Source organism: Sclerotinia sclerotiorum, genomic scaffold (genome assembly GCF_000146945.2).
Source record: "Sclerotinia sclerotiorum 1980 UF-70 scaffold_12 genomic scaffold, whole genome shotgun sequence".
Classification (NCBI taxonomy): Eukaryota; Fungi; Ascomycota; class Leotiomycetes; order Helotiales; family Sclerotiniaceae; genus Sclerotinia; species Sclerotinia sclerotiorum.
The window spans coordinates 1202692-1221057 of NW_001820824.1; the positions used below are offsets into that span (position 1 = coordinate 1202692).

At 42.0% G+C, this 18366-nt stretch overlaps 8 protein-coding genes across 8 annotated transcripts; 3 read left to right on the forward strand and 5 right to left on the reverse strand.

The window, feature by feature from the left end:
* Positions 1-950: 950 nt before the first annotated feature.
* On the forward strand, positions 951-2859 carry SS1G_09115 (hypothetical protein; the record flags this gene model as incomplete). The annotated part of the gene is made up of 3 exons (XM_001590300.1): positions 951-1004; positions 1312-2466; positions 2740-2859. 3 exons carry the CDS (start codon positions 951-953, stop codon positions 2857-2859), a joined length of 1329 nt encoding a protein of 442 aa, XP_001590350.1.
* A 479-nt stretch (positions 2860-3338) lies between these two features.
* SS1G_09116 (hypothetical protein) lies at positions 3339-5643 on the reverse strand (the record flags this gene model as incomplete). The annotated part of the gene is made up of 7 exons (XM_001590301.1): positions 3339-3559; positions 3637-3920; positions 4212-4481; positions 4540-5025; positions 5066-5281; positions 5333-5439; positions 5488-5643. The coding sequence occupies 7 exons, from the start codon at positions 5641-5643 to the stop codon at positions 3339-3341; spliced, it is 1740 nt and encodes a 579-aa protein (XP_001590351.1).
* Positions 5644-6505: 862 nt separating this feature from the next.
* SS1G_09117 (hypothetical protein) lies at positions 6506-7622 on the forward strand (the record flags this gene model as incomplete). Its single annotated transcript, XM_001590302.1, has 2 exons — positions 6506-6989; positions 7162-7622. 2 exons carry the CDS (start codon positions 6506-6508, stop codon positions 7620-7622), a joined length of 945 nt encoding a protein of 314 aa, XP_001590352.1.
* Positions 7623-9197: 1575 nt separating this feature from the next.
* Positions 9198-10299, reverse strand: SS1G_09118 (hypothetical protein; the record flags this gene model as incomplete). The annotated part of the gene is made up of 4 exons (XM_001590303.1): positions 9198-9575; positions 9634-9802; positions 9854-9947; positions 9996-10299. The coding sequence occupies 4 exons, from the start codon at positions 10297-10299 to the stop codon at positions 9198-9200; spliced, it is 945 nt and encodes a 314-aa protein (XP_001590353.1).
* An 883-nt stretch (positions 10300-11182) lies between these two features.
* On the reverse strand, positions 11183-11377 carry SS1G_09119 (predicted protein; the record flags this gene model as incomplete). The annotated part of the gene is made up of 1 exon (XM_001590304.1): positions 11183-11377. The coding sequence occupies one exon, from the start codon at positions 11375-11377 to the stop codon at positions 11183-11185; it is 195 nt and encodes a 64-aa protein (XP_001590354.1).
* Positions 11378-12395: 1018 nt separating this feature from the next.
* SS1G_09120 (NADP-specific glutamate dehydrogenase) lies at positions 12396-13905 on the reverse strand (the record flags this gene model as incomplete). The annotated part of the gene is made up of 3 exons (XM_001590305.1): positions 12396-13426; positions 13527-13802; positions 13860-13905. The coding sequence occupies 3 exons, from the start codon at positions 13903-13905 to the stop codon at positions 12396-12398; spliced, it is 1353 nt and encodes a 450-aa protein (XP_001590355.1).
* Positions 13906-15690: 1785 nt separating this feature from the next.
* Positions 15691-16731, reverse strand: SS1G_09121 (hypothetical protein; the record flags this gene model as incomplete). Its single annotated transcript, XM_001590306.1, has 2 exons — positions 15691-16080; positions 16270-16731. 2 exons carry the CDS (start codon positions 16729-16731, stop codon positions 15691-15693), a joined length of 852 nt encoding a protein of 283 aa, XP_001590356.1.
* A 304-nt stretch (positions 16732-17035) lies between these two features.
* Positions 17036-17575, forward strand: SS1G_09122 (predicted protein; the record flags this gene model as incomplete). The annotated part of the gene is made up of 3 exons (XM_001590307.1): positions 17036-17155; positions 17291-17416; positions 17465-17575. 3 exons carry the CDS (start codon positions 17036-17038, stop codon positions 17573-17575), a joined length of 357 nt encoding a protein of 118 aa, XP_001590357.1.
* Positions 17576-18366: the final 791 nt, after the last annotated feature.

Below are 18366 nucleotides of genomic sequence, written 5' to 3' on the forward strand. Positions count from 1 at the left end.
ATAACGAGATTGCGAGGAAAAGAGAGAACTAAATCCGTATGGCTACGGATTAGACTATACTTGTGCATATCAAGTGAGGCATTATGACATTTGATCGACCCTTTTACCTCCTTGCGGTCAATGCTCATGATCATGCTCTTTTGTTTCGTTGGCCTGGTTAGGTCTTCTATTTGAAGTATCCCTAGACTTTCAGGTTTTATATTTATCTTTCCGCCGTTTTTCGCAGCACTTTGTATCCCTCTTTTCACTCGGTCCATAATCGCGTCGAATTGCTTGATATTCTTCGCAGGTGAACTATAGATAGGTAGGGCTTGCTTGACATGTTTCGCATTCTGATTGGAAATTTCTGGCAGTTTCAACGTAGCTCCTGGTTCAGTCAATCGGCCTCTCTAATGCCTTCATCACGTTCAACGTTAAGTATTTTATGTTTTCTTCCATTTTGTCAAATACTTTGCCTCATCAAAAACTTGAATCTAGCTAATTGGACACATCGGATCACTTTCCACACAAAAGGGCTTTGTTGACTCGGACTTCCCCAATACAAAACCCCGATATATCAGCTTCCACAGCCTACCTTAAACTCTACGTTACACAAACCTTTAACACCGCCTCGCGTTCCAGCCGTATATCTCATACTTCCTTGATGGATGCATGGGACGCGCAATCAATATTCTCTCATCCATCCACATCGTCATGATCATGTACACAAACTAATAGACAAGCTCAATAAATACTGAGATCACTTGGCTGTATCGATACGTCTCACTCACAACTTCCAGTAAGTAGTTTGCACAAAAGCAATGACTGTCCCTATATGATATTTTTAAGTTCGGCTGAGCAATCTGACGTAAAGAAAGCGGCGCACGACCTGTAAATCCCATCAGTTTCTCATAGGATATTTTGATGTTAGGTTTTAATAAAAACACCAACTGTTGAATCGCACAACCAAGATGCTAATATATGTAAATTCGTGGATAACCTATACTTCAAGTACGAAGAAGCGGGTAAGTCAGCTCAGTTGCGTGTCTGTTTCAAATACATTTCTTTATCTCGATAGATTTTGGTTGGTTGAATTTCGGCGGGATACCAAGCCGCGGGCGCCATGTTATAATCAGCTTGTGTAACTTATACTTGCAGCTATATTTCCCCAACCTTTTCCTTGTGATTTTGCTTCTTTGACATCCTTTTGCTATCTGGGATATTTAAGACCCAACAATCCCTTTTCCAAAACACTTTTTTTCCATTACTCTGATGTTGATATTTTACTGTGAATAGATTATATTTGAATGTTTACAACATGAAGTTACTTAGCCATTTGCCGTTCCTAGCTTCAGTCATAAGCATCAGTATGTACCCTTCAACGCCAAGCTTGGACAAATCCCTCTAATGCAAATCCTAGTTCCCACAACTTCCTCTCTCGCAACATATTCTACTAGCTCCGGAGGCCCCTCTTACTCAGTCGGAATATCCTCAAGTAATTCAAACAATGTCTACTTCCAACTCGTAGCTCCTACTTCATACCAATGGGTCGCTCTAGGCATTGGTTCTCAAATGTCCGGAAGTACCATCTTCGTGATGTATGCTGATGGCACTGGAAACGTGACTCTCTCTCCTCGAAAAGGCACAGGACATGTTGAACCTAAGTACGATAGTAGTATGACTATTAAATTACTTGCAGGAAGTGGCATTTTAGACGGAAACATGGTGGCCAATGTCCTCTGCACAAGCTGCAGCTCTAAATTATCATCCACAACATCCACATCGTCAAATTGGATAGCGGCGTGGAATTCTGGCTCCGCACTCGATTCTTCCGATACCTCAAAATCTATATCTCAACATTCGGGTTCGAATCATCGCTCCTTTACATTTGATCTTTCCCAAGCCCAGCTAGATTCTGATTCGAATCCCTTTTCCTCGACTTCTGCAGCTACAACTTCTTCTTCATCTAGTGACGGCTCTTCTTCAACCTCATCAAGCTCATCTACATCTAGCGGACCTTCTCGAATCCAATCATACGATATGGCGCACGGAATAATCATGGGAATAACCGTAGTATTACTCTTCCCTCTCGGAGCACTCTCCATGCGAATCTTCGGTAGACCCTGGCTTCACGCTAGTCTCCAAATCATCTCATTTATCTTCTTGATCGCAGGTCTAGGATTAGGAATCAAACTTGCTGGATTGAGATATGGATCATTCGGACCGAATCTTGCTCGGCGTACTGTTATTGATGAAATTACTAAGAGACAGTTTGGTGGGTTTGGAAGTGCTACTTTTACGGGTACTCCTCCTTGGGCTACTGCTACGGGTACGGATACAAGTGGATTTAATAACCCGACATCGACTTCTGATTCTGGGTCTGGGTCTAGCTCGTCAGGTTCTGGTTCTGGTTCCGGGGCTTCATCACAAGGCTCTGGAAACTCAGCGATTACAAGCGCTTCCGTCACTCCAAATCTCGGCACAATTGTGAGTCTTTCCCCCTTTATGATCCTTCGTATCTTCCCAACTCATAACTCACATAACAATCAGATCACAAACACAACACACATGATCTTCGGCATCATATTAGTAATTTTATTCTTCATACAGCCCTTCCTAGGCCTCATCCATCACTGGAGATACATGCGAGCTCAACGTCGCGGAATGTTTGGATATATCCATCTATGGTATGGTAGGATAATAATTGTTCTCGCGGTGATTAATGGTGGCTTGGGTTTGAAATTGGCTTCTAATACGAAGAATGGAGAGATTGCCTATGGAGTTATTGCGGCATTTATGGGATTGTTTTATATTGGCGTGGTGGTTTTTACGGCCATGAAAAAAAGGAGGAGAAATAGAGAGTGGTCGAAAACTTTCTAGGTACGGAGTTAAGCTGCTGGAGTTGAGGGCGCTCGGTGAGGTAGGGGATAACTGAGAATGGTGCAACTTACAAGGGAATGAATTCGCAGGACATGGAGAATTGAGGTTAAGATCTTTTTGTTTTTCCAATTTTCCAATTTTTGAATAATTACAATAGTGATACCAAGGAGAAAGTTCCTCGTCTCCCATGACCTATTGTTGCGTGTCGGCATCTCTAAGTATATATTTCCTCAAATTGTCCATTGATGGCTAGTTCCATTAACAACTCTGCTTCTTCGTCCTATGTACCAATTAAGCCACTTCAAACGACTACACACCCCAGTCCCCGTATATAATCATTTGGTCTTATTGATAACGCCAGGGTGAGCTTCTAGCCATCCCATTAGTGCTAGGATTGATAGCACCTTCGTCTGAAAATAAGCACCGCAAACCCGCTTCATGCCTAAAGGCATCGCCGTATTGCAGAAAAGATTACTTTCTCATGTCCACGCCGCAAGCAAATTTTCATCGAAATTCCAATCCAACGAATTCAATAAATCAAAATCAGCAATCATGGGCGGAAAGTTCATCGCTTCTTCTAATGAGCCCGGCTGGAAATATGTTGCGGTAGCACCCTGATCTTGTTGAGATACATCTCCATTAATATTATTGTATGAAGTCTCGGAATTGTTCATGTGGTGGTTGCGATTGTTTTCCGAGACTATTCGGAAGTTAGTATCATTCAAGAATTTATGACAAGGGAGTAGAAACTGCCCTGGACTCTGAGAGAAAACTTACTACTTTTAATAGTGGCGGGAGGATTAATAGTCTTTCTCCAGCGTAAGAAGCAATCATGGACATGACTGATAGACAATCTAGATTGAATTTTAATATCTATAGGAGAAAAATCCTCGCGTCGTCGATTCAAATCTCCTGACCCTGCACTTCTCCACATTCTGGCTAGAGCCTCAGCAATGCGATCTGAAAAATCATTTGTAGCTAAACTTGTTGATCTCGCTGCCAGAATTGCGGCATTGAAGAGAGATCTCCCTTGTGTACTATCGAACTGCATAGCGTATGTACTGTTTAATATCTTTAGTAGGACACATGATGCGCAAATTAAGTTTTTGAGAATGTAATACGAGCAATAAGGAAGAATTGCTTCAGAATGAAGATCATAGTCAAGTAAAGCTTGAATGAATTTTATCGCGGAGTTGTAGGCTGAAGACAGGGCAGCTAAATGATTTCGGGAGAACTCCGGGATATAAAATGCGAACGTGTGCAGATGAAGTCGAGCTGCAAGTAAGTATAATTTATTCAGTGCTAAAATTGTGAGTGACAAGGACAAGAAAAAATGCGACTAAGGGATGTACTTACACGAGAACGAAACGCTCTCGGCTTCTAGTTGTTGATATTGACGTTCAAGCATACTAGTAACTGATATTTGTTCATCTATATCGGATAAAACTCCCGTCACCTCGGAACTGTTCCCATATAATTTTTTCGAAACCTTTTGACAAAACTTCTCAATCTTTAACCGATGTTTGATACCAGGAGGAAGTATTTCGGAATTTTGTTCAAGACCATCTCCAAGTCCCCAGTCATAAATGGTTATTGTGGGTTGACCATTTGCGGTTGACACGCTAGTTTGAATATTAGTCGGTCAAGCCCATGGTAAGAAATATCGAGGCAAACGCAAACCTTTGAGAAACAATATTACATATCGCCCATGTCAACTTTCTATCCCTCAGTTCAGCTTCGGATACATCTCTCGTCTGTTTGAGGAAATCCTGTGCATGACGAGGACGATGCATCCCCATTTGAAGAGAAATTTGCATCATGATTCCACTTAACATGGATGTTGGATCCAATTCACTTAACCCCATGGTAGCTGAAGCTTTATCATTCCTACTTTTTGTGAAACCTCGAATCAAAGGTACAGGCCAAGTACATAATAATGCGAGAGCTTTGATAGATGATGCTCTTTGAGGCATATCGGATATAGAGTTCCATAAAAATTTCATATATGCCTTTGATAGGTTTAATACCAAAGTGGGATCATGTGGATAACGTCTAGCTGATACAAGAACGATTCCCCACCCAAGTACTGGGTCTTGAGCGAACATTTGATCGCATGTTTGATTAGGATCAAGAATTGGACATATATGATGATATCGAGAGAAATACCTATATGAAAAGAATGAGTTTGAGTCGGGCAAACTAATACACGAAGAGACTCAACTGATCAAATAAGAAAGAAAGTTGTTCACCAGAAACTAAAATGTCATCAATCTTTTGATCTTTTGGTTTCGATTCTGTAGAAGACGAGGCAATATTTTCCTTTTCTGAATTTTCAGGGGAATTTGCTGCAGCAAGTTGTGCTGATTGTTTTGCGACCAATTCCCTCAATTCCTCTATTTCTTTTTGCATCTCGGCATGTTTGCTGAAGATTTATTAGTATGTAGCAACAGAATTAATTTTAGAATCATCATACTGCCTCTTTGCCACCCTTTTGAAATCCGAGTCTAATTTGCATTGAATACCAAGACGAGTGCATCTACAACATGCCTTGAATGGTTCCTTTTCAACATTACAACCAAGCTAGAGAGGTATGTCAGTAAGATAGCTTCAGAGAGCGTGAATACATACTTTTTGTTGTCTACATTCATTACATGACTTTATTGAAGCTGGTATCTTTTGTGGTCGTTCCATTTGATCACGAGACCTCTTTCCTAAGCTCGTGTGAGATGTTGTATCATCAGAATGAGGATGATCTCCATCATCTTTGCTACTATTAGGTGTCATATTTCAATGGTTATCAATCTCTCCTGTTAAACGAAGTGTCCGAAGTCGTGCAAAGACTTGAGTAAAGTGCATCCTGGTGTTGAAGACTGACAAACGTTGAATGAAAAAGTCGAGGTTAACCTTAATTGAGCGGGTTGAGGCGCAAACAAATATTTACATTAGTCATAGATTTAGTGTGTGGCTGGGAATTCCCAGCGATTCTTTGACCGAATTACAGGGCGTTTTCGTTTCTAAGACAAGCGCTGCGCTCCACTATCAGCCCTGTTGCTGTTGTGGGGTAGAACGTGGAACATGGGAGGGAATGAACATAGAAGAGATCTAGAGATCTAGCGACTACAGAATAGAGAATAGAGAATAGGGAACACAGGACACAGGACATAGATTTAATTATTCATCAAACCGATACCAAAGATTAAACTTGGAAATAATGTTTCAATCAGATAGTATCGCTCAAAAAGACAATAAATACGCCCTAGTATACGATTATCTAATCGCGCTCAAATTCAAACCCCCAGAGCATTATGAGCTCATAGATCGTTTTTGTGTGCCAATACAGTATAATGTCATCATCTACTGTTGTCTACACAGCGAAAAATATTCCCCATGATCATTCGTCATCTGCTTGTCAGTTCCGCTTCATTCACAAAAGGAGAAGGAAGGGTGAATGGGCATGAATTGAGATATAAGGAGGACGTGGACTCGGAGCTATCTCCGCGTTAGGAAGGTTTGACCATCATATTGTGAGACATAGGTAGTACCTCGCAGGACGATTTCCCGCATTTACCAAGAGGTTCTCTCCTGTTTATCTACATTACCTCTAACCCTGAACTCGCATTACTTCTAGAGACGACTGCTTCCAAATATGGAGATTCGGAGAGCCATAGTCACTGGTGGTCTTGGGTTTGTTGGATCAGCAATTGTGAATGCCCTTCACGAAAAATACCCTCCTTGTTTGACCACAATTCTGGACATTTCTGACGATACCTCTGATCCCAAAAAGGGTTGGAAAGTACCATCCAATATCGACTATGTGGTATGCGATATTCTACACCCAGAGGATTTAGCAAGAGTTCTCTTGCATGTCAAACCAGACGTCGTTATACATACGGCGGGAATAGTTCCCCATTTGAGTGAAAGATACCATCGTAGGATAGAGAAGAAAGTACAACAAATCAATGTTGAGGGGGCTCATAATGTATTGAATGCCACGCGAGATGCTGGAATAGGTGCATTTGTGTATACAAGTAGCTGTTGTTGTGTGGTAGATGATTGGTCACATCCCTATCCAAACATCGATGAAAGATGGCCCACAGCCAAAAAAATCATCAATATATGGCGAATCAAAGGTAATCATTCATAGATTTGGAGGGCTACTTGGCTGACTCGAATAAAAGGCTGAGGCTGAGGCAATTGTCCTAGCAGCAAATTCACCTACCTTCTCAACATGTATCCTCCGGCAATCAGTCCTTACGGGTCCGGGTGACCACCAGCTTATCCCGCCTATCCATGCCTGTATAGCAAAACGGGAGACTCCCTTCATTATTGGATCTGCCGATAATCTCTGGGATATAACCTATGTTTCAAATGTTGCGGATGCTCATATTCTTGCAGCTGAGAATCTCCTTCTGAAGACACCCACTGCTGCCGGAGAGATCTTCTTCATACAAAACAATACGCCCATCACATTCCGAGATTTCAGCATAGCTGTATGGAAGGAATTCGGACATATCCCATCTTATGAAGTGACGATACCGGAAAATTTAGCTTGGGTGGCGGGTTTATTGGCAGAGGTGGCGACGTGGTTAACTGGGTCGAAGGAACCTACTCTGAGTAGAGGTAGCGTGAATGATGCTTGTGCCGTAAGGTATGCGAGTGGTGAAAAGGCGAAAAGGATCCTGGGATATGAAGCAAAAGTAGATTTGGAGGAGGGGATTCGATTGAGTTGTGAGGAGTATAAGACAAGACTCGCGAGTCGATAGAAGGGCGAAATGATGTGAGGGTAATCGTGCAGTTGTGGTTTAATAGAAACTTTAGAAACAAAACAGGCGAAGAGTAATTGCAGAAGATGGTTGAGCCTAAAAATGAAGAGTAGTAGTCGTCAAATTCAGTAAACCAATACATAGCAATGAATCGTATCCGACATGACAATACCTTGGACTTGGGGAAACGGCATCAAGATGTTCCGCTCTTCTGCGCATGCTAAAAGTGTCTTATGCAGCAGTCAACATTGGTTCACAGCCACCGCAAATCAATGCGATGCCAATACTTTCTTTCATCCCACCCGCATATCTCATATATTTCCATGTGTCTCGAGTGCATCGCACATATCGCACTAGGGCTTTCGTGTTACTTGCTCGAACGAACTTTCTCCGGGTATTCCACCACAAACTGGGCAAAGGAGCTTCTAAGTTCGACTTTCGCATTCATAAAGTATTTTCCTTAGCCGTCGTGAGTCTCCTGTGCGACGTGAATTGTTGCAGCCAGAAAACGCCTAGATTGAGCTTTGTGTGGCCGCAGATTGTCGCTTTGGATTTGAACCAGACATTCTGACGACTGAGCATTACGAACAATCCCAAGGATTTGTTCGCAGATCCGTAGATTGACTGCTAATTAATTTGGCATATATTATTATTCGACGGACTTTCGTGATGTTTCGATTCTTTTAGGGAGAGGATGAATGTTTTGCGTGCAGACGCTGGTGATGGTGCAAGAGTGGTGCATAACTCTGTGTACTTATCAGGGTTGTTAAGCTTGGATAATTAAGCTTATGAGGACTTGAAATGAGCTCCACAAAACAAGCTCAGATGCCAAACCTTCTCTCAACGTCGTGACATCGAATATCTCTGGCTTGAGTATTCAATGATTGACGTAAAAATTTTATTTTGTATATTATCTTCACAAATTGAACGGATTTGGAGCCATGGTTGAGGCTGAAGTTGAAGGAATTCCTCACGGTCCTTGATATTACTCTCACCAGCACCAATTCCATACACCTTGGGCTAGTTACCTGGTTGTCCTGCATGACTACCCAGTGATCAGTCTAGCTTATATAGATGCCCCGAACATGAGAAGTGGGCCGTACAGAAACTCAGATGATCCCCAGTGAAAATTGTACCACGGGCTTGCTCATACCTCCCCTCTTGACTATCATCATGAAATTAGGGATCAAGCATGGGTATGTCAACCCCGGGACGAATTAATCCCTCTTCCATAGGAAAGAAGCCAATCAAACTGAGGTCAACATGGAGAAGTAGATTTTGGAGAGAGAGGTATCTGAGAGTGTCATCATTATGTCTTCACTGGAAGCATGGTCATTTCACCGTCTTACGAGTATTGATATGATTCACCACTTTTAAATCGTTACAGGTCTCAGTCAGTAGGAAAGAGGTCCTTCTGTACTGTGTATGGACAAAAAGAATTCTTTATTCACAAGAATGAATACTCTGCCCCGCCCCGATGTGCTCAGCAAGTGTTTCACGGTATTTACAGAAAGCTATGTACAGAACTACCCAATTTTCTCGCATATTCAAAAACGACTGCCACCCGTTATCCATTTATTGCCAGACCTGAACATAATTGACCAACCAGTATGCATTACTGAAGGCACTCGGATTCTGCGCAACATAAGCATCGCAAGTGGATGCCGCACTAGCACAAGATCCCGAAGACCAGACACTTCCCGCCCAATTTCCACAGAATGTTGTGTCGAATACTATGTTTTGATTTGCGAAGGACGTATCAAAATCACAACCACTACCAGTGAAAGTTGCTAAAGGAGTTCCCCAGGAACTGACGTCAATGTCATTGGCAGTAATATCCGCTGGGATGGAATCTCGAGGCCAGAACCAGACGTAAATGCCAGTGCTAGCCCATTGCATCGCATATACGCCACCGCCAATTGAATTAAAACCTGTACCATAATTCAGGTTGTTCTAGAGTCGTTGGTCAGATTTTATAATAAGAGTTAGTGTCATTTGACTCTTGACATACCGATGTACTAACACTACATCCTGTGCCCGCATTGTCTTGATTACAGTTCGTCGTCAGGGTGGTCGTTCCACTCTGCGAATTTACGTTGCTGACTGTACAACCTGCGGCGGTGTGGAGTGTTATTGTATCAGTTGTTCCAAGATTGACTCCCTCGATGATATCAATTTCTCTAGAGATTTGTCAACTCTTTATATTTTACTTGAAAACATTGGAAACTAACCCTGAATTTGGCCAATTCGGACCAAACATCCAGAATGCAGGCCATATCCCACAGGTTCCAGCAGGCATATGTTCAATATCTGCGATAAAAACGCCTTGACTGATGAGTGTTCTCTCTGCCTATATTTGTGGAATTCTCATACCTTTACTCCATGCCTGGTTACTACTTAATCGGACGCTCTCGCGTCCTCCGCTCGGATTGAGTGTTGTATGATCCACTCCTAAATATACCTGATTATTTGCTGTCGATACCAGACCGGCCTCTTCAGCAGCGGCGAGTGGTTCATATATAACATATCCTTCTGTTGGATCAGCCGCGGTGAAGAATGTAAAGTCATCAAAGAAATTGGCCGCATCGTACGTGGCTGCGAGGAAATACTGGGCTTTAATGGTAGGAATAGTCAAAAGGAGGGAAATTCCGAGTGGTAAGATATGGTGTGAGTACATCATGATTGCTTGGAATAGAATTAAAAGTATGCACAAGAAGTAGTAAGGATCGTGATGAAGAATGTGCTCTTCAAGTTCTGCGTTGATGCTTTATAGACATTTCTTTGCCTGCCTTCATCCTTCCTATATCCAAAGCTATCCTGCGACACTATCAAATGATGCTCCTGATACACTCACTCATTTGCCTCAATACAAAAGTCCATGAGATGAGTATACAAGGGACTATCAATGCTGGTCCCAAATATTCGGTCCTTTTCCGAAGCTCTTCAAAACACGTTCATTGGACTTCACATGACAATTATATTAGCCATCGGAGATGAAATCCAAATCATTTGTGCAATGAGAACAGTCGAAAGCCATGCGTCCAGACCATAAGATGCTATATGTTGGTTCTCCTGGGAGACACCTGCTCTTTTGAAATGCATAATCAGGGGAAATTGTACGTTTGTGCAAATGGTATTTGAGTTTCATCATTCCACCTGGGGTAAGGATGAATTTTAAGTATTAAGTTAATCAAAAAGTGGGATCAACGCATTCAAATCCAAAGGCTTTGTCATTGTCTCTGTGTTACACGATACCACATGAGCTACAGGCACACAGTTACAAGGCTGCATGACTGGAAAGGTTCTACCGAAAGGATTTAGCCGAAAAGGAAAGCTTGTCAAATCGTGATAACAATGCAAGGTACAACTGTGACTCTTTTTTAACATCCAAGTCTGATCACGGAGATTACTCGTCACAGAGCAGACACTTTAAGAGCTGGTACAACCTCTGGATTGGTGGACTTCTTGGGGAGGAATCTTGTACCTGGTGTCAGAACCTTACTAAATTTTAATCTATCACGTGATTCCGGGGTTAAATGCCTTCCAATGGTGAAAATGTTCTAGGCGCCTGACATATCCGGGGTAATGCGGTTGATCTGCAGAAGATTATCCAATTTCTGTACATGCGAAAGCATGTACTCCACAAACCGAGTTTTAACTGGATACAAGCCCCGACAATTGGATTCGTACTTATCTGGAGAAGTGTACACGGGAGATTTGCACTTTTTGAAGATTTTAACAGTAACGTTACACATTCTTCGTCTGGGGCTTGTGGGACTTTTTTGTGCATCTACCTTTTAAGATGCAGACAAAAAAACTCACACATGATATTTGACCGTATCTATCAATGGACGTAAAGTTTTCTTGTTCCAACGCGGTCATCAAGCCAAAAAAAAAAAAAAGTATCTGCTCGTGCAATATCAAATAAGCATATCGGAATCACTAGGCACGTACGAGTGGACGCGGCGCTAGATTGCAGGCCTTTCTAGATTTCATAGGGCCGGAAGTTAAAAATGGTATCCTTCACATCCAACGTCGACTTCGAAGTTTAATCTCATAGGTATTACATCCAACACAAATTCTTTCATGGGAGGATTAGATTACTATCGGACATTCTAATGACGGGAGTAGAGCAGGTATTGTTCAGTACAATATGCTAATGTTTAGGCGCCCATTCAAAATCTGCCGTTACTCAAAGAAGAATGAAATTGTGTGAAATTCTTCGTGACGCAAACTATGATGGCGATTACATACATGCTGAAAAAGGCAAAAAGCCCCCGCCTGAAACCCTTTAAGATATTGACTCTCTGTGGAGCTCGTGCGCGATGTCTTGTTTTTGCGAATCTTCCAAAGACACTAAGAGATAGATTTTCAACAAATTCCTGTTACCTTGCGGAATGAAAGCAGGAAGGATTAAAGTTCTGAAGCAGCCAAAGGTTCTAACAAGCAGACAAAAATGTAATGAGAAAGCTATAGAATCTGGTTGGTGGTGCGGTGTAGCTTCGTTTTAGATATCCAAGCGCTTCGCCTAGGCAAGCAATATGAACAAGCATTAAATCCTTTACTAAAAGGTTTCGATCACAAAATGCATGAAGATCAATCATCATTGAAAGAACTTATTCTTCGTTTATTTTAAATTCATTTTCATCAAAGGTACAGATTTAGGCTACCTAAATTTTCCGCGCAAATAAATTCCCACCCAACCCGCAAATCCCGCATCATATGTACACATTTTTGGATATCCCGCCATTTCATTCATAAATTCATAAACATTTACCACCAGTCACCGTGGTTGTGCATAGCAGTAGCAACCTTGACAAAACCGGCAATGTTTGAACCTGCAACCAAGGATGGGTATTCACCATCCTTTGACTCGACGTATTTCTTGGCAGTCTCCAATCCGTTCTCGAATGCATTCTTCATGATATCCTTGAGTTTTTCATCAACCTCCTCTTGGGTCCAGCTGATACGAGCACTGTTTTGTGCCATCTCAAGACCGGAAACAGCAACACCACCAGCGTTGGCAGCCTTTCCTGGTGCGTACCAGATAGCTTCACCCTTCTTCTCCTTTCGCTCAGCCTCAAAGACATCAATAGCCTCTTGTGTACATCCCATGTTGGAACCCTCAGCAATGTATCTAGCACCGCTAGCAACCAAAGCCTCAGCCTCTTCCTTGCTGACCTCGTTTTGGGTAGCACATGGAAGTGCAACATCAACCTTGACGTGTGTCCATGGTCTAGCACCCTCAACGTACTTGTACTTTCCTCCGTGTTCGAGAGCAGTGAGGGATTGTCTCTTGAGCTTCAACTCAGCGATCTTTCCAACATCTTCTGGAGTGAAGTATGCATCTCCTTCAGCGATCAAAGAACCTTGAGAATCGGAGAGAGATACAACGGTGGCACCAAGTTCGATACATTTGAGAGCAGCATATTGAGCGACATTTCCAGATCCGGAGATGGCGACACGCTTTCCTTGGAATGATCCTTGACCAGCGTATTGAATCATGTGTGCGACATAGTAGACAAGACCGTAACCAGTAGCCTCAGGTCTGATCAAAGATCCACCCCAGCTTCCTCCCTTTCCAGTAAGAACTCCCTCCCACTTGTTTTGAATGGCCTTGTAGGCACCGAAGAGGTAACCGATTTCTCTTCCACCAACGTTGATATCACCAGCTGGTACATCGGTATCAGCTCCAATATGTTTGCTCAATTCACGCATGAAAGAAACGCAGAATCTGCGAATTTCGTTGTCGGATTTGCCCTTTGGATCGAAATCTGCTCCTCCTTTACCACCTCCAATGTTTACTATTGAAAAGATAATTAGTAAACTTATCCATTTCATAATTTCCGCCCTGTTACTTTCACTTGATCCCAACCCAGACAGTAGTGAATGGTCGAAACTTACATCCAGTCAAAGCGTTCTTGAAGATTTGCTCGAAACCCAAGAACTTCAAAACACTGAGATTAACGGTAGGATGGAATCTCAATCCTCCCTTGTATGGTCCAAGAGCGCTGTTGAATTGCACACGGTATCCGCGGTTGACTTGGACTTGGTTCTTGTCATCTTCCCAGACGACACGGAATTGGATAACTCTTTCAGGAATGGAAACGATCTTAAGGGCAGTACGGTATTCTGGGTTCTTTTCGAAGAGGGTGGAGTTCTCAAGAGTTGAGGCAAGCTCTAAAAGAGAAAAAGGTCAGTCAATTCTGATATTGGAATGATGCATGGAAAACAAACCATTGTAAGCTTGCTCGAACTCGGGCTCAGATGGAAGATTAGACATGATTATTGTTACTGGTATGGGGTATCAAATGAATAAATTTACAAAGTGAAAGTCTATTGAGGCAAAAAAGAAAAATAAGAGGTTTACGATATATCAAAAGAGCAAGGCAAGACTGGAGGGAAGAGTCCTTTTTGTATCAAGGTGGAGTGAACTAAAAGTACGAACTAGTAACACTTGGTGCCGGTCCATGACCCATAGTATATTCAATTAAATGTGCTAGTCAATTGTCTGACAAGGTAATGGCTTGTATTTGCTCTCCATATCTCCAGTAATTTTTGTGGCTCCGATATTGGAGGTTCGCATAAACTCAAGAAGGGGTGAAGAAAGTAATCGAGATGGATGACTTGATAAATATTATCCAGTTGCATTCTTCCTAGCAAATCAGCATGGCTCACTCATCTGCTTGCATGATCGTTCTCGTTGCAAAACTGCTAGTCTGTTCTGTAAAAACCTTCAATCTCACGCGGAGTTGGATATTCCAAGCGAAAATTGAAGAAAATCTGATAGATGACGTGACACCCTCAACGCCGTGATCGGTCTTGTCGTTACACTACATACTCTACGGCTGAAAGCCATCATCCCACCTGATGTTTGGGGTATCGGGGGTGGCACAGTGAAGATGGTCGAGATATCAAATCTTTGTGAGCGTTTGATTCGTTCACCCGGGCGACCTAAGCCAAGCTCAGCATAGAGTCAGTAAACCCAACCTTTCCGTTCTCTCTTCTTCTCTCGCCCTTTACTTTTACTGGATACTCATGCTCCCGACAACGGGAAATCGACAGCGGAAATAAACAAATAATTCATCTTAAACGGCAGAGATTTGAGAAGAGAGGTCAAAATTAACCAATAGCAAATAAATACGGAGTCACCGATTAATCAAATAGAAATTCTTATCGCGCTTTTCCTATTGGTCGATACAATTATAGATTAACAGCCCAAGCTTCATATAGCCGAAATCTCGCATTAGTACGTATAATCAACAAAGTTTTCTTAAATGCATCGAAGCATGTAACCTTATGGCGCATGTTAGCCACGCTGGGGTAATATTTGGTCAAGGATGTGAGACGAAAAGACGAATGCGCTGCGCATCAAAGCCAGGATAAAAATCTCAGAGGTTCTTATCCGGATATTTTTCAGGTTTTCCTACATGTCCCGAAGTCTTGGAACTGTACCCATGAAAATATTTGGTAATACTTCATCTTGTTCCTGCAGAAGCGTAAGAAGATGACTATGCCACCTCACTCTCGTATGGTTTTTTCTGCGGCAATTGCTTGACCTTGATCAATAATTCAAACAGATTCACCGTTTCATGAAGGTGGCTCATGGTGGGTTTCAACGTTTTCTGTATTCCTGGTGGAGATAGGAAGAAATATTTGTCAAAGTTGTGATGAATACTTTCGTTATTCAGCACTCAGCCGGTATCGGACGAGGGGTAATTCGTGGAATTGGGCTATGAGAGGCGCTGTAAATATTATAGGAATTCACCGGAAATGGAAGCAGGACAGTCGACCTAATTTTAATCTTTGATCTGATTCCGCACAATCACGAAAATGCTTCATTCTGGTGAATGGCGGACCTTCATAGATGGCTGCATGCAAACTTCATCAACATTCTGGTGTACACTGAGCGAGGGAACGATGAAGGGGCTTTAGCGATCATAATTACCTAGCATGCTTCCGACAAGAAATCAAAGCACAATGAAAGAGACAAATGTCTTAGCTGGCTCTCTTTGCGACGAAGAGAATTATATTTTTACTTTGTTTCAACCAATACTAGTCACCCAAACTAATCCGCATCAGTAGGATCCCAATCTGTCACCAAATATTCATCAAGGCTATCCATTTCCTTCAGATCCTCATCCTCAATTTCAAATCCATCAACATCAGCATTAGAAATCAATCTTTCCTTCTTTATACTTTTCGGCAGTGGCACATAACCATGTTGTAAAGACCATCTTACCAGCAATTGTGCGGGAGTACACGAATACTTTCTCGATAAGGAAACGATCTTGGGGTGTGTCATTCGCAAAGCTTGAACTAAAGGTGCATAAGCTTCAACTACAATGCCATTCGATTGACAAAATGAAGTAATATTAGTTCGAGTGTTGAACGGATGGACTTCGATTTGATTCACGGCCGGGATTATTTTCGGCTTAGAGTCAAGTATATCTTGTAACTATTTATGAGCGGAGTATCAGTATTGTTTCTGCGAATAAAGTGGGTGGGAAAGTATAGGAAAGAGACATTTAAAGGCATTGAGCGAGAAATATTGAAGAGGACTCTAGGAGTCTTGAAATCAATCGGAAAAGATTATGCTGATGCGGGCTCAAAAAGTTTTGATAGGACCACAGGAAAGGAAACTTACATGTTTGATGCCAAAATTACTCACACCACCAGCTTTCACTTCTCCATCCGCGATAGCATCCTCAACTGCTCTCCAACATTCTAATCTGCGCCGTTTGCCACCATATGGACTGTGCAACAGATATAAATCAATATAATCCAACCCACTTCTCTTCAAACTATCCTTTACAGCCTTCCTTGTCGCATCATAGCTTGTATTCGTTTTAAGTTTCGTCGTGAACCATAAATTCTCTCTTTTGACCTCTTTATTGGCACTTAAATATTTCTTGATTGCCGAACCAACTTGTACTTCATTTGCATACCATTCGGCAGAATCAAAGGCGAGATATCCTACTGAGAGAGCTGCTGATACGGCGGTTTCGGTTTCGCGACCAGAAGTCATGTAAACACCGAGATGAATACGGGGCATTTGCAGACCATTGTTGAGGGTGATGGTTTTGCTTAATGATGATGGGCTAGGCATATTGAAATATTTATAGATGATATGTAAAGAAAGTGAAGTTTGGCAGATAGAAATTGTGTAATTCACTCAAAACACTACTCTAGGAGATAACATAGAGGGCGGTCAAACATGGCAAAAAATTGTTCAGCTGAACGATGACGTCGATAACAACAGACCTACTTGCTACGTATACGTGGAGACAGCAACGACTTTCAGCTGGTTTGCTACTTACATTTTAACCTCAACAATATAGATATAAAATACACTGCATTCCCTTTAATTCTACTCAATATATTTCAGTCATAATATATATGAAAACTTCAACATGCCAGACCAAGCATCTGTAAACCGATCTCTCAACACCGTTCGAACTGAGCTCGAATACTTACAACAATGTGGTGCTCTTGCCCCAGCCCAATTTCAGTCAATTATGGCACAACTACCTGTAAGCAGTCTAGGTCTTAGCCCTCCATACATTTGATCCGGGTCTTGTGATGTAATTTCCCACCCATTCGCTGTACACCTTAGAGTACCAGATTTTGAGGTAAAATGTCGAAGGATACACTAACGCAGAAGGCAGCAAGGAAATGGACAACCATCCCACTATATAGATCCTCGGTATAATCCAAACGGCGGTTTCAATCCAAGCAAAATCAGCCAGGAAGCACAGGATCCAAACCATCCTGCACATCCTCAAAACCCCAAGGTATGTCATATTGGCGTCCAGTTTACGCTCCGGAGCTAACCTACAAAGCATCATGAATGGGCAAAGAAAATGGCTTCGAAATTCGGTAATGCTGCCATGCTTGGCGCTGGGGCAACGTTTGGCGGGGATTTGGTTAATGATATTATGAGAAAGTTTTAGAGGACGTGATTAGACACTCGAGAGTAGAATAAATTGATTGGTAACCTTCAATAAGACTAACATTTGACACACTAGTTAGCCGTGCAATAATTGATCGTGACAGCTCTATAACGTTTACTTCTTGGGAGAGTAGTAATCTTACATCTCGGCGGCATATACGACCAACATCCGACTCTCACTGACAAAAATCTTCCATACACTTTCTATCCACTATCTCGTCAGCCCAGTCAGCTTTTTGGATGTCATACTAGATTTTCCGTCTTCATTTTCCTCAATGCCCTCATAAGGGGTAAAGACTAGCCACAAAGTCACGATTTCCAAGCTAAGCTGACATCAAGCCAGGATGGAAAACCCGTCAATCACATGATAAGGTTATGTTCTTGAAATCTGACCAATATAAAACCGTATACAGGCCAAAGCTATCGTAGATTTCATACAGTGCCATTGCACACAACTTTGGAGCACACGCGTTTCTTGGGAGACATTTAATTGGTGTCTATTGATATTTCGCAGTGCGAATGTCTCCGAGTTATCGTGGAAAATGGGACGATCATCAGCTTAAGACCTACAGCAGGATATTACATTTAGATGAGTTATTAGGGTGTCTTCTAGCTGCCAGGGCTTATCGAAGCAAAACGATTGCCTAATACTTTTAAGATTCAAAAGCCGGCAGAAATGGAAACATTTTGACAGTACACTTTCGGCAAAACGAAAAGAGATTTATAAACAATCAGGTGAATACTTAAGCCTATTTAGGGAATTTATCAGCAAAATTTCATGATAGGGTGTTT